General features: G+C 47.4%; 1 protein-coding gene across 2 annotated transcripts in view; it reads right to left on the reverse strand.

Annotated features, from left to right (window-relative positions):
- MARCHF10 (membrane associated ring-CH-type finger 10) overlaps positions 1–10,324 on the reverse strand; it is a 45,146-nt gene extending 34,822 nt beyond the window's left edge. For both annotated transcript variants that reach the window (XM_077780416.1, XM_077780415.1), the window contains exon 1: positions 10,218–10,324. In XM_077780416.1, the coding sequence (XP_077636542.1) occupies positions 10,218–10,266 (49 nt within the window). In that variant the 5' untranslated portion in view covers positions 10,267–10,324. The remainder of the gene's footprint in view (positions 1–10,217) is intronic.
- Between the last annotated feature and the right edge of the window lie 746 nt (positions 10,325–11,070).

Genomic DNA, 11,070 nt, shown 5'->3' on the forward strand with positions numbered 1-11,070 from the left:
CCTCTCTGCAAGTTCTGGAGTTTACAAGGCAGTTGAACTATGAATATCGGAACTCGGTCTTTCCAAGGGAATTTACCTGGCTCATGCCCTCTTGGACAGTTCAGAAGTTTCACAAATAACCACAGCCAGCAGGCCACACGGGTAAAGCTGGGAGAGGCCCTTGAGTTGTGTGCAAGAGAGCAGCTGTTCTTGGCCTGAGGAGACAACTGGATTTATGTTCCGCAGTGTACGTTGTGGTTTTCGTCCAGGTTCTGGAAATGAATGAAAGTTCTCCCTGGCAGCTCAGGAAGCCGAGTTGAATACAATGATTAGGTACAACCTGCCTGTCCTGATGGGCCCCAGGAGGGGAAGGCACTCGGTTCTGTGTCCCCAAGACAGAGGGGACCATGTTCGACCGGGGACGTGCTAGAAACCACCTGTCGCTGGTCGTGGCTCACGTAGGGTGAGCTGGTGGGGCCTGGAGAGGTTGCAGGTGTGACCGCAAAGGAGAGAAGGGAATTCTCCAGAAGATAAGGATATATGCTTCAGGGAGTGTGGGGTGGTGACAAGACACAATTTCACCAACCTGGAGGAGAGTGAGAGGGGCTTTTTAATATGGGGGACGGCATGGAGGAGGGGAGCGTGGCACTTTCTCAGCACCAAGAGTTGCTTTCCTGTAATCCAGAGGTTTCTCTCTAGTCACCTTCCAGCTCTCAGCTCCTACCTCTCCCCTGACAGACAGGGCAGGAAGCAATGGGATTCTTACTGAGGAAGCAACAGTTGGAGGACCCCAAGGTCCTGGTCACTAGGACTGCACTTTGATTCCTCACAGGAATCCCATTAGAATCCTTGCATTTCCTTCACAGCCCAGGGCAGCAGAACCTCACACTGCCTGCTGCCCCAGCCCCCACCCCATCCACACCCCCACATAGCCCAGGAGTGTGACCCTCCTCCCCAGAGCCTTTTCTTCCCCAGCCTGCCCCAGCTGACAGCCCTTTGAGGTCTGTTTCCAGTTTTATGCTCACCGTTGAGACTCTGACTCTGCTCTGAGAACTTTTAGGATTCCTAGGACCTTTAGCATTGAAATAGTCTAATGTCGCGCGAGGCGTACATCTTTTCTCTCCTTAAGGATGAGGACCCTGCCTAGGCTTGTGTGTTGCCTGGCCTCCTTCAGGACAAAGAGTAATTGCTTAGTGTGATGTGCGGAGCCCTCGAAGATGCATTCGGCTACTTGGCTACCCCAGGGAAGTCTGAAAGTAAAACAAACTTTTTCTTGCGCCAAACATCCAAGATGATGTAAGGTGATTTTATCTTCTTGTTCGGAAAAAAGCGCCTGTTCAAAGCATCAGCTCTTATAAATGATTTCCAGAAGTGAGCATGTCGTCTCTAACTGAAGGTTTCAGCAAACCAAATTAATAAAGCTGGGAACCCAGAGATGGTTTTACCGGGTTTTACTTGTCCTGTGTGGGCAGGAGCCTCTGACTTAGGGCAGTTTGGACCTCAGGCTCCGCATCTCTGAAATGGGAGTGTTCTCATCTTGCTGAGTGATTTGCCAAGTTTTGCAATAATGTATGTAAATAGCCTCACTCAGTGTCTGGTGCTTCTCAGCCGCGCTCAATGGTGGCTGCAGTGTCTGCTGCAAACAGTTTCCTGCTACTACTGCTAATTGGGGATCTGAAGTCGCTCCCACAAGAGGACTGCTCTGGACCAGAAACGTGTTCTGCAGGTTTCATCTGTTTAGAATAACTCACGCAGTGGCCTTCATTTCTGTGCCGTGCTTGCTGAGGCTCCCTCCCTCGATCCTTTATAAAATCCAAAAGGCAAATAGCAACTCCCTATTATAATCTGTTCAACAAACACCCGCGTGCCTTTGCTTATGTAATAATTTGAGGGTTTACAAAGATGAGTAAGACAGTTTGGTCATGACCTTAAAGACTGTAATCCAATTTGGCTGAACCGCTGACTTCCTCCTTGTGATACCCTCTCATATTCTATGGAAAGTGAACTCTTACAAAATTTCCCTTTGTCACCACCTGCAATTGCAGGCACAAATGAGGTGACCTGGGCCACATAGCTTGCATGTACCTTGATTCCGGGTCCTAATCACCTTCCCTGTACCCAAATCAAACCCAACTTCAGACCTCTGGGGCCTTTCTAGCATGGTCCTCATACATTAATCTGCAGAGAGAGGCAAGTTAGATTCACACTGGAAGAGAAATAGAACTTCCTCTTCAGGTTGGAGGACAGACTCCTCAGGAGTCCCATTGCTGCCACTCAACACCCCAAAGTTGTCGGTGAATTTGGGGAAGACTTTGGTTTGCTTTGCACTGTATGCTCTTCTAATATCTGAGTGAGGCGGTGCCTCCAGTGACAAAGAAACCAAATGGCTGTTTCGATAAAAGGTGCCTGTGCTAGTTCTCTTGACAATGCTGGAACACTGTAATTGTTGATTGAATAGTTCTTAATTTGACTAGGAAAAAAAAAGGTAGTAATCTCCTATTTATACAAGGCCGATGATGACTGAGAACCAAGTCCATTTAACGGTGCATGTTAATTCCATGTGACCCATCATTGATCGGTTCTTCACATCACTTGTCGGACACAGACACGGTTCTTGACAGACCAGGTCGAAAAGAGAAAAATACAATTCCTAAACCCTTACTCCTTCCTCTTGTCTTAAAATTTTTTTTAATGTTTTTATTTATTTTTGAGTGACAATGACAGAGTACAAGTGGGGGAGAGAGAGAGAGAGAGAGAGAGAGAGAGAGACAGAATCTGAAGCAGGCTCCAGTATCTGAGCTGTCAGCACAGAGCCCAATGCAGGGCTCGAACTCATGAGCTGTGAGATCATGACCTAAGCCAAAGTCAGATGCCCAACCGACCGAGCCACCCTGGCGCCCCCTCCCTCCCCTGTCTTCACAAGGAGGTGCCAAGATTCTAAGAGATGCCTTCTTAAAGAATGTCTTGCTCCTTTACTCTCTCAAAATAAATAAATAAACTTTAAAAAAATGTATTGCTTCCCTTAGATCGTGGGAAGAATTACAGCTTAGTCGCAAGATTTGGTGTTGCCCTGGGGTAATAGGCAGCTTTCTGTATAGTCACAAATAACAGGCTGGTCGATCTGCCTATTTGGGTGTGCTGGAAATGTGTGTTGTCTCACATACCCAGAGGAGATCTTAATTAAAGCTTAATTATGTACCATAAATATGTTTTATTTTGGAGCCCAGGAGGTGGGATTTTTGATTTTGGGAAATGTGGTGCCTAATAAGTAGGCAGGAAAGGGAATGTAAATAGTGACTGAGCCCTTTAATTTGTCCCCCCTCCGCACGGTTCAGCGTGGCTTCTCAGTCCCAGCGTGTGCCTTGGGGAGGACCTGCCCCCCACCGCCGCCACCCTCTCGGGGCCGCCATCGGACACAGGAGGGCCTGCTCCTGCTCCAAAGCGCGCCAGCCACAGGAGTGAAGAAACCAGATGAGTCTCGAGACATGATGGGATTTTATTGGTCGCTCACGCCTCAGCGCTACGAGGAGGTCGAGTCAAGTGGCAGCTGTCTGGTCTTCCTGCTCCCCTGCACACCTCACCGCCTGGGTGTTGCTCGTGACCTTGCCCTCCGGCCCTCCTCCCGTCCACCTGCCTTCTGGAAGCCTGAAGTCCCCGTCTCCCTGACTCCACTGTGCTGTGTGCCCAGCCGAGGGTGACTTACCACAGGAGGTAAATCTTACTGGGTCTCCTGGGCCCCGGGAGGCACAGCACAGGGGTCTCCGCTGGGGTCGGGCAGGAGATGGGGAAGTAGCACAGGGTGGCCGGGGACTGGGGCACGGGGCCGGGGGACAAGGAAGNGGCTGGCTGCAGGAGCGGCAGGACCAGGCAGCAGTAACTGGTATTGGGCTGCAGGACAGGGGTAAAAGCAAAGACGGAGCAGTAAGGGGAATATTCAACACAGAACAGGGGGTGCTCGCTGCTGTCACCTGCACAAAAGAAAAAGAGCAGTCAGGAAGCAGCACTCACGGTGGGAAAGGACAGTAAAAAAAAAAAAAAGCCTGTGAATGAATTGGAACCCAAAGAATGTTCTTCGCGGCTGGCCTGGCCAGGTGTCATACGGGCAGCAGGAGGGCATCTCAAAGTCACCGAAGAGTTAACCGAGGGGCAGGGCCTCACGATCACTCCCGTTTCCAGCCAATAGTCTCTGGCGTCCCTGACAGACGCAGAAAAGTTCTTCCCCCACTAAGTTCCCGCGTGGAAGCGCGGGGGTCCCTTCTCCGCCCCCACGGCCGGTCTAATTAGTTGTGCCCGCAGCAACATACGGCGGCTGGCAGGGTCTCCCCTCGGTAAGGCTCTCCCCCTCCAGTCCTCCAGCTGCCCGCAGGAGGAGGTGGCGGTCATGCCCTAATCTGGCCTTCTGCTGCGGAGGGGAGGCTTGGGAAATGAGAAAGAAGCAGAGAGATCCTGGGGGGATCACGGAAAGGGGGAGAGACCAAGGAGGGCAAGAAGCAGGTGGATGAGGGGGGCGTCCAAGTGGAGCTAATGATTTGCTCGCTAACACTTAATCTGCCAACCTTGCTGGAGGCAGAGTATGGGCACCTGATGGGGACACGATCCAGAGACCCCCCTCGTGCATGACAGATCTCTCAGCTCTGCCACTAGCCAGCCGGGTCACCTTGGATCATCTGTTTACCTCCTCAAAAACTGTTTCCTCATCCACAAAATGAGATGTTTTCTCATTCAATGAATGAGAAACCCTTCAATGAATATTTCCAGTGTTTTCTCTAGGCCTTGTTCCTCCCAGGGTGGTCCTTTGACCGCCAGCATGGAGGTCCCCTGAGAGCGCCTTAGACATGCAGAATCCTCACGCCCCCCCCCCAACGGACCGAATCAGACCCTGCAGTGTATCAGAGTCTCCAGGTATCTCTCATCGACTTTAAAGTTCTAGAATCAAGGCTGTGAGACAGGTGTGCAAACCTCTGTATGAGAATCACCTGTCGTGCTTGTTAAAGATGTGGTTCTGCAGGCTGCCTCAGTGGAGATTCTGGCTCCGGGTCAGGAACGGGGAACTAGGAATGTGTGTTTTCATCAAGTACCTCCCCTGGTGATTCTCATCAGAGAAGTTCGGGAAAGGCTGCAGCTGCAAACAGTCCCCACTCTAAAATGCCATCGTTGGAAGCATCCAGTTGAAAACCATTTTCATTAGCTCCAGTGTACTTGGGGGGCGGGGGTGGGGGGTCGCGGCTCAGTCCCTACCCCTATCCCGGGTAAGATCTGTCACAGTTATCTGTTCCTCCATTTCCCAAAGCCTCCCTAGGCTTCTGGAATGGCTCCTACGTCTTGCATTGTTTCTCGGAGGTTGTCTTCTTCTGTTCTGTCCCCACATCACCCCTGCTTGCTCCGTGAGCTCTTACAGCCCCCTCTCTGTGCCACAGCCGGCTTGTGAAAATGCCTATTGAATTGCACCACTTTCCACTTAGATCCCCTCCTGGGTTGATGCTCCAGTGCCCTTCTGCTTGACATTCAAGGCCCTCGGGGACCTGGTCCTTGCCTCCCTGTAGAGTGTCAGCTTTATATTCTATTCCTCCTAATTTGTAGGCTGACCCTAAAGCAGAGCTTCTCAAACTCAACTGTGCACACAAATATGCCAGAGATCCTGTTAAAGGCAGGTTCTCGTTCGGTCAATCTGGGCTGGGATCTGAGGTTCTGTATCTAACAAGCTCTCAGGTGATGCCTCTGCTCCTGGTCTGGGGATACTTTGAAGCTCAAGACCCTCGACTACTTAGAATTCCCCAATTTTTTTAATAATAAAGTTATAACTTGTCTTATATCTCAGACTAGAATGGCTTTGGTTGAGCAGCTTATGAAAAGAAGCCAAGGAGGACTGGGGACTGGCCTTTCCCTAAGGCCTAGTCTCCCAGCAAGGTTTTAATCTTCCCGCCTACCTGGTGAGGTAGGTAATAACTCGACTTTACTGATGGGGAAACTGACTTCAGGGAAGTCGCCGGCTCACACGTATGGGGCTATGAAGTGGTAGACTAGGGCACCGGGCCACGGCTTCTGGTTCTGGACCCTGCGGCTTCCCTGAGCCCCACGGTCTCGGAAGCATTACCATAAACGACAGAATTACGGTTCTCTACATGGAAGCCAGAGCCTTCACTTATGGTGGTTGTTTTCTAACTTGGGCAGATGGCCTGGAAAGTCGTTGGGTCACCAAGCGACCTGCCTGGAAATTCTTTCATCTTGGCCTTTCGAGAAAACCTTCTACAGAAAGTTATTTGCAAGGTAGGTTATGAAGATTTGGGATTTGCCTCAAATTTCTCTTCCAGGCCGCCCTTCAATGAATATTTTCTGACTCATAAGAGACCACAGTTATGTTAGATGTTTATCTTCTTAAATCTGAGTTCACTGCTTTTTCTTGGTTTTACAAGAATACGTCCTCACGAGAGGCCATTATTAAAAGCTGAATAGGCTTTGCTACTCCCACAAATGTGAATCTGGTAATGACTAACAATTGAACTCAGTAATAAGTGAGGATCATTTCAGAACGCTTGGCTTTGTTTTAAAGGGCAAGATTTTGGAAGCCGCCTCCAGGGCTCCATCCAGATCCGTTTTCCTGGCACAGAACTAGGAGACGGTGCCCAAGCTTTAGGTGACAGGAGAGGGCACACTCCTTTCCCGTGTGCCTGGCCCTGGGGCAGAGAGGTCTGCAAGACTCCAGGTGCCAGAACCCCGCAGCACAATGGCCTTTGGATGCCTCTATGCATCCTGGAAAAGAAAGGTGGCTCCTTTAGGACTCAGGCTCGCAGGGGGCGGGGTCTCAGGGACAGGCAGGGGTCCAGGAGATGGAGGCCACAGTAGCTCCCTGTGCTGCTCTGTCCCCCAGCGCTTGCTGGGGCTGCAGACTGCTCAGCTTCTCACAGATCCATGCACAGTTCTGAACTAAGAATACATAGTTCTGCTTGCATCCCTCCCTGGAGCAGTGTTCACCTTGATCATGAAATAGGATTTCTGAATCCATTGCGCAGCAGACACAGCTGGGTCTTGACTCACTGCCTGAATTTTCCATGTCTTTTTGGAGATAAAGCAAATCTCTGGCTTGGTGAATGCTTTGGGATTTTTCCCCCCCCCCCCCCCCCTTTTNTGCTCTGGAAATTCAGGGTGTAGTAAAAGTGTTTGTACCTGCATTTATGTCAGGATTTTAAAAATATAACTTGATTTTTGGTAAAGGAGAAGAAGGATTGTGGGGAGCGGGGGCAACATTAAGACAAAGAAAACAAGGTTTTATAACTTATTCTCTGCTAAATACAGTTCTTGCATCCTAGATATCAATATGCTGTAATTTACCAGGTGCTTAATGGTAACAGGCCCTGTTCTAATGGTTGAGTGTACGTTTTGTCATTGAAACTTCACAGCAATCCCAGGAGGTGGGATCTATTCTGACCCCCCACTTTACAGATGAGGAAACTGAGGCACAGAGATGTCACTTGCCCAGAGACACACAAGCAAATAAAAAATGGTACCCAGATGCTAATCCAAGCATTTTGACTCTAAAGCACTTGCCCAACACTACACGGAATGGGGGGTAACATGGAGAATTACGAGCCAACTCATTTAGCAACAGTTTCATGGAATATATGAACTAACGTAATTTAAAATGCATGAACTTCTTCTAATAGAGTGTGAAGAACAATGAAAATCTGACACCATCTCAGTTATAAGTCTATTTGTAGAGGGCACCATTGGTTCCTATATTGTAAATAGCCTTCTTGGGGGTTCTAGATGGTAGGTCACATGGATATAAGGGAAAATTCCTTTATTTCAGTGGATTATCATTACATAGATTTGCATGTAAGAAGCCACATTTCTCAGCTATATTATTTTATTCAGAAAAAGTCTAGCATAACTCGGTATGGAAGGTTAGTCTATTACATAGGTGTTGCAAAGGGATTTCACTGGCTTTGATGCTTCAATTTTACACAGAATCTCAGTTCTGAAATGGGAAAGAGTTTTGGTGATTCACTGCCAACTTTGGATCACCCCCAGAATGCTTTAGGAAAATAAAGCATTTTCTTCTCTACAGAGGTAAAGAAAAACAGGAACCTAGTGACCTGGATCAACGTGTCCAGAGAGTTCAGGCCCCAAATCCTCTTTTTCTAGAACCACAGGAGATTCATTTGAATTTTCTGAGTTGCTAGCGCCACTCAACTAGACGTTTCCTGAAAAGACTCAGCTTAAATTCTCACCATGTCTCTGGGCTCTCATTTCACTGTGCTAATTAAGGAACTCTGAGGGTGCATCTACACATGTAAAATGAGTGGCTCTTAACACACCAACGCTTTGCTTTTAGCCAGCTTCGTGAATCCAGTTTGCTGCACAACTGATCAGGCTTCTGTAGCAACCAGCTTGGATCACCGAGACTGCAGCGCTTGCTGGACAGCCAGGCCCCAGTCCAGCCCCTGCCCGCATGGGTCCTGGACGTGGTCTAGAGTCATTAAAAGTATTTACTCCAAGTAACATCCCTCACTTGATGAAATAGGTATCTTTCTGCCAACTTGGCTCTCTTGCCTAAGCCTTGGTGTTCCCAGGCTAGTAAGTCTTCAAACATGACGTTTTATAGAATGTAAAGTGAATTAATTCTTCCTTTTGTCAATGTCGTAAGGTCCATCTGGAGTTTGCTCAGTCGGAAAAGCATCTGTATTAATCCCACAAACTGAGATCATCTAGTGGGCCTAAACTATACATTTTAATGATTTTTCTTGACAGGAAACAAAGCAGCCCAAGCAAATAGCCTCCCAGTTTTAGCTAGAAGGTTAGAAATCATATATAGTGAATGGAATTGCATTGTTTAAACTTCAATTCAAATTCTTTTCTATTTAAAACCTCTTCAATTTAATAAATTACAACATATATTTTGAAATATTTGGGGAATCATCTTATCTGCCCCATTCCACTCTTAAACAGCTGAATTAAAAGCACACTTCCTGTGGGGCACCTGGGTGGCTCAGTGGATTAGGTGTCTGACTGGCTCAGGTCATGATCTCATGGTTCATGAGTTCGAGCCCTGTGCTGGGCTCTGTGCTGACAGCTCAGAGCCTGGAGCCTGCTTCAGATTCTGTGTCTCCCTCTCTCTCTGCCCCTTCCCACTTAGGTTCTGTCTTTGTCACTCAAGAATAAATAAACATTAAAAAAATTTTTTTAAACATCCTTCCTACTAAAAGTCTTAAAAATGAGAAATTGTTAACTATTAATGATGATACTTTCCCCTAATTAAATAAGGAAAAGCACTGGGGCTTTGCTTGGAAGGATATAATTTCAGATTTTTTTTTTTTTTTTTTACCTCATTAAAGCAACAAACTGTGGGTGGTTAATCTGAGGGAAAGCTGCCATTTTCTAAAAATGCATTAAGACTTCACTGGACGGGTGGTTGCATGACAAGAGCTATTTAGGATTAGAAAGTAGTTGTGATTTGTATTTAAATGAATAGCACGCTATTTACAAATTCTTCGGCAGTTAATTTGGACCATTTCCATCCTACTGCAAGCAGAAGGCAGACCTTTCTGCCTAGTTACCTCAACTTCGAAGTCAGTTCCTGGAGGAATCAAGTTTGTCTTCCATATGTTGGCTTTGATGGGGATGAGCCCGAGGGACTCTCTGCTTTCACTTGAATTTTTCCTCTTTCTGGATACTCTTAAATCACTCCTGCCTCAAGCAGAGGACTGGTCTCTGCTTCAAAGGCAGCCAAAGAGTGAATTATTTACCAAATTGCACAAAAAGGAGGATTTATCAAGCCCCTTTTCTCCCGGAGAGGACAACCCCAGAACTGGAGCACTTGATTACTCTCTTTTTCGGCTCTAAATTATGCCATTCAGATGCTTTTGAAAGCTTCTCTTCATGCTCTTGCTTGAGTCATAAAATTTGATGCCTGGGGCCAAATGCCTTCCCCCATCCCCACCCCACAAGGGTGAGGAAGAGGAAAAGGCGCCAATTCTAGGCAAGTGCCTCACAAAGCCAATGACTGCGCGGCAAATGTGGGGCAGTAGGAACAAGTCGCTCTGCATAAGTCACACCTTCTTGGTTTGCTCTTCTACTCGGGAGTGAATTTTACCATTTGCATAAGATCACCGGACCCTCCCCAACCTGAATTTGCCATTTGGAGAATTCTCGGTGTAACCAATACCACAGATCTGAGTGCTGCCATTACCTATAGTGCTGGGATTTTAGATTTTGTGAATTTCCACACATCAGCCACTCACCTGAAGAGGGTTTGCTGGGGCCCGCCTTCTCCGGTTTCCTTGGAGTCATGGTGCTTTTGTGTTTCTGTTTGACTGGTGTTGGGTCAATTGCTGGGAGTCTGGAATCACCCTTAACCACAGAACTCTTGGTGGATAGTCTTGGTTCGGCTACAGAATCCTCCTCACCAGAACTCTACCAGAAAGGAAAGGTGTCTGAGTATTAATGGCCAAATAGGTCATCTTTGCTGGGCAGAGGGAAAGAGAGACGAGCTGACTGTAGAGATCCCTCCAGCACTAACACTAGAATATCCCGCCATGCTTACCATGCCCTTTTACCAGTGAGGTTTTGATGGACTGTATCAATTTAGAAGAATCAGTTAGAAATAATAGCAAAGTTAATGAGACTATTTTGCAGAACACCATAAAAAGGAGGCACTTCTACGAGTCTATCTTGTAGAACGTTACGAAAAGAACACACTTCTGACCCTTAAGTAATCTGATGACCAGCCAACGCCTCAAGTTATGAAAGCAAGAGAAACAATCAGTGTCCTTAAACTCCTTGCTCTTGTTATTTGAACTGCTTTGGGAGTGGGTGAGGAAAGATGTTCCTAATGGTAATCATATACTTACCAATGAAAAGGAAATTTAGATAGTGTGTAGGGACTGAGAAAACTAGACCTCCGTTTACTGTTCTGAATTACTGGGTGCAACATAAGACAGACTAATCTGTTTAAGAGCCTCCTACTTGTCCGTCTTCTATAAAGAAGTCAGTACAAATCTGTGCACACCCAAATCATGATTCCTGCAGCGTCAGAGTGTCTCAGCGCAGCCTTGCCAACACAACAAAAATTATCCAGGCATTCGATAGTTTTCT

Source organism: Crocuta crocuta, unplaced genomic scaffold (genome assembly GCF_008692635.1).
Source record: "Crocuta crocuta isolate KB4526 unplaced genomic scaffold, BGI_CrCroc_1.0 scaffold288, whole genome shotgun sequence".
NCBI classification, from domain to species: Eukaryota; Metazoa; Chordata; class Mammalia; order Carnivora; family Hyaenidae; genus Crocuta; species Crocuta crocuta.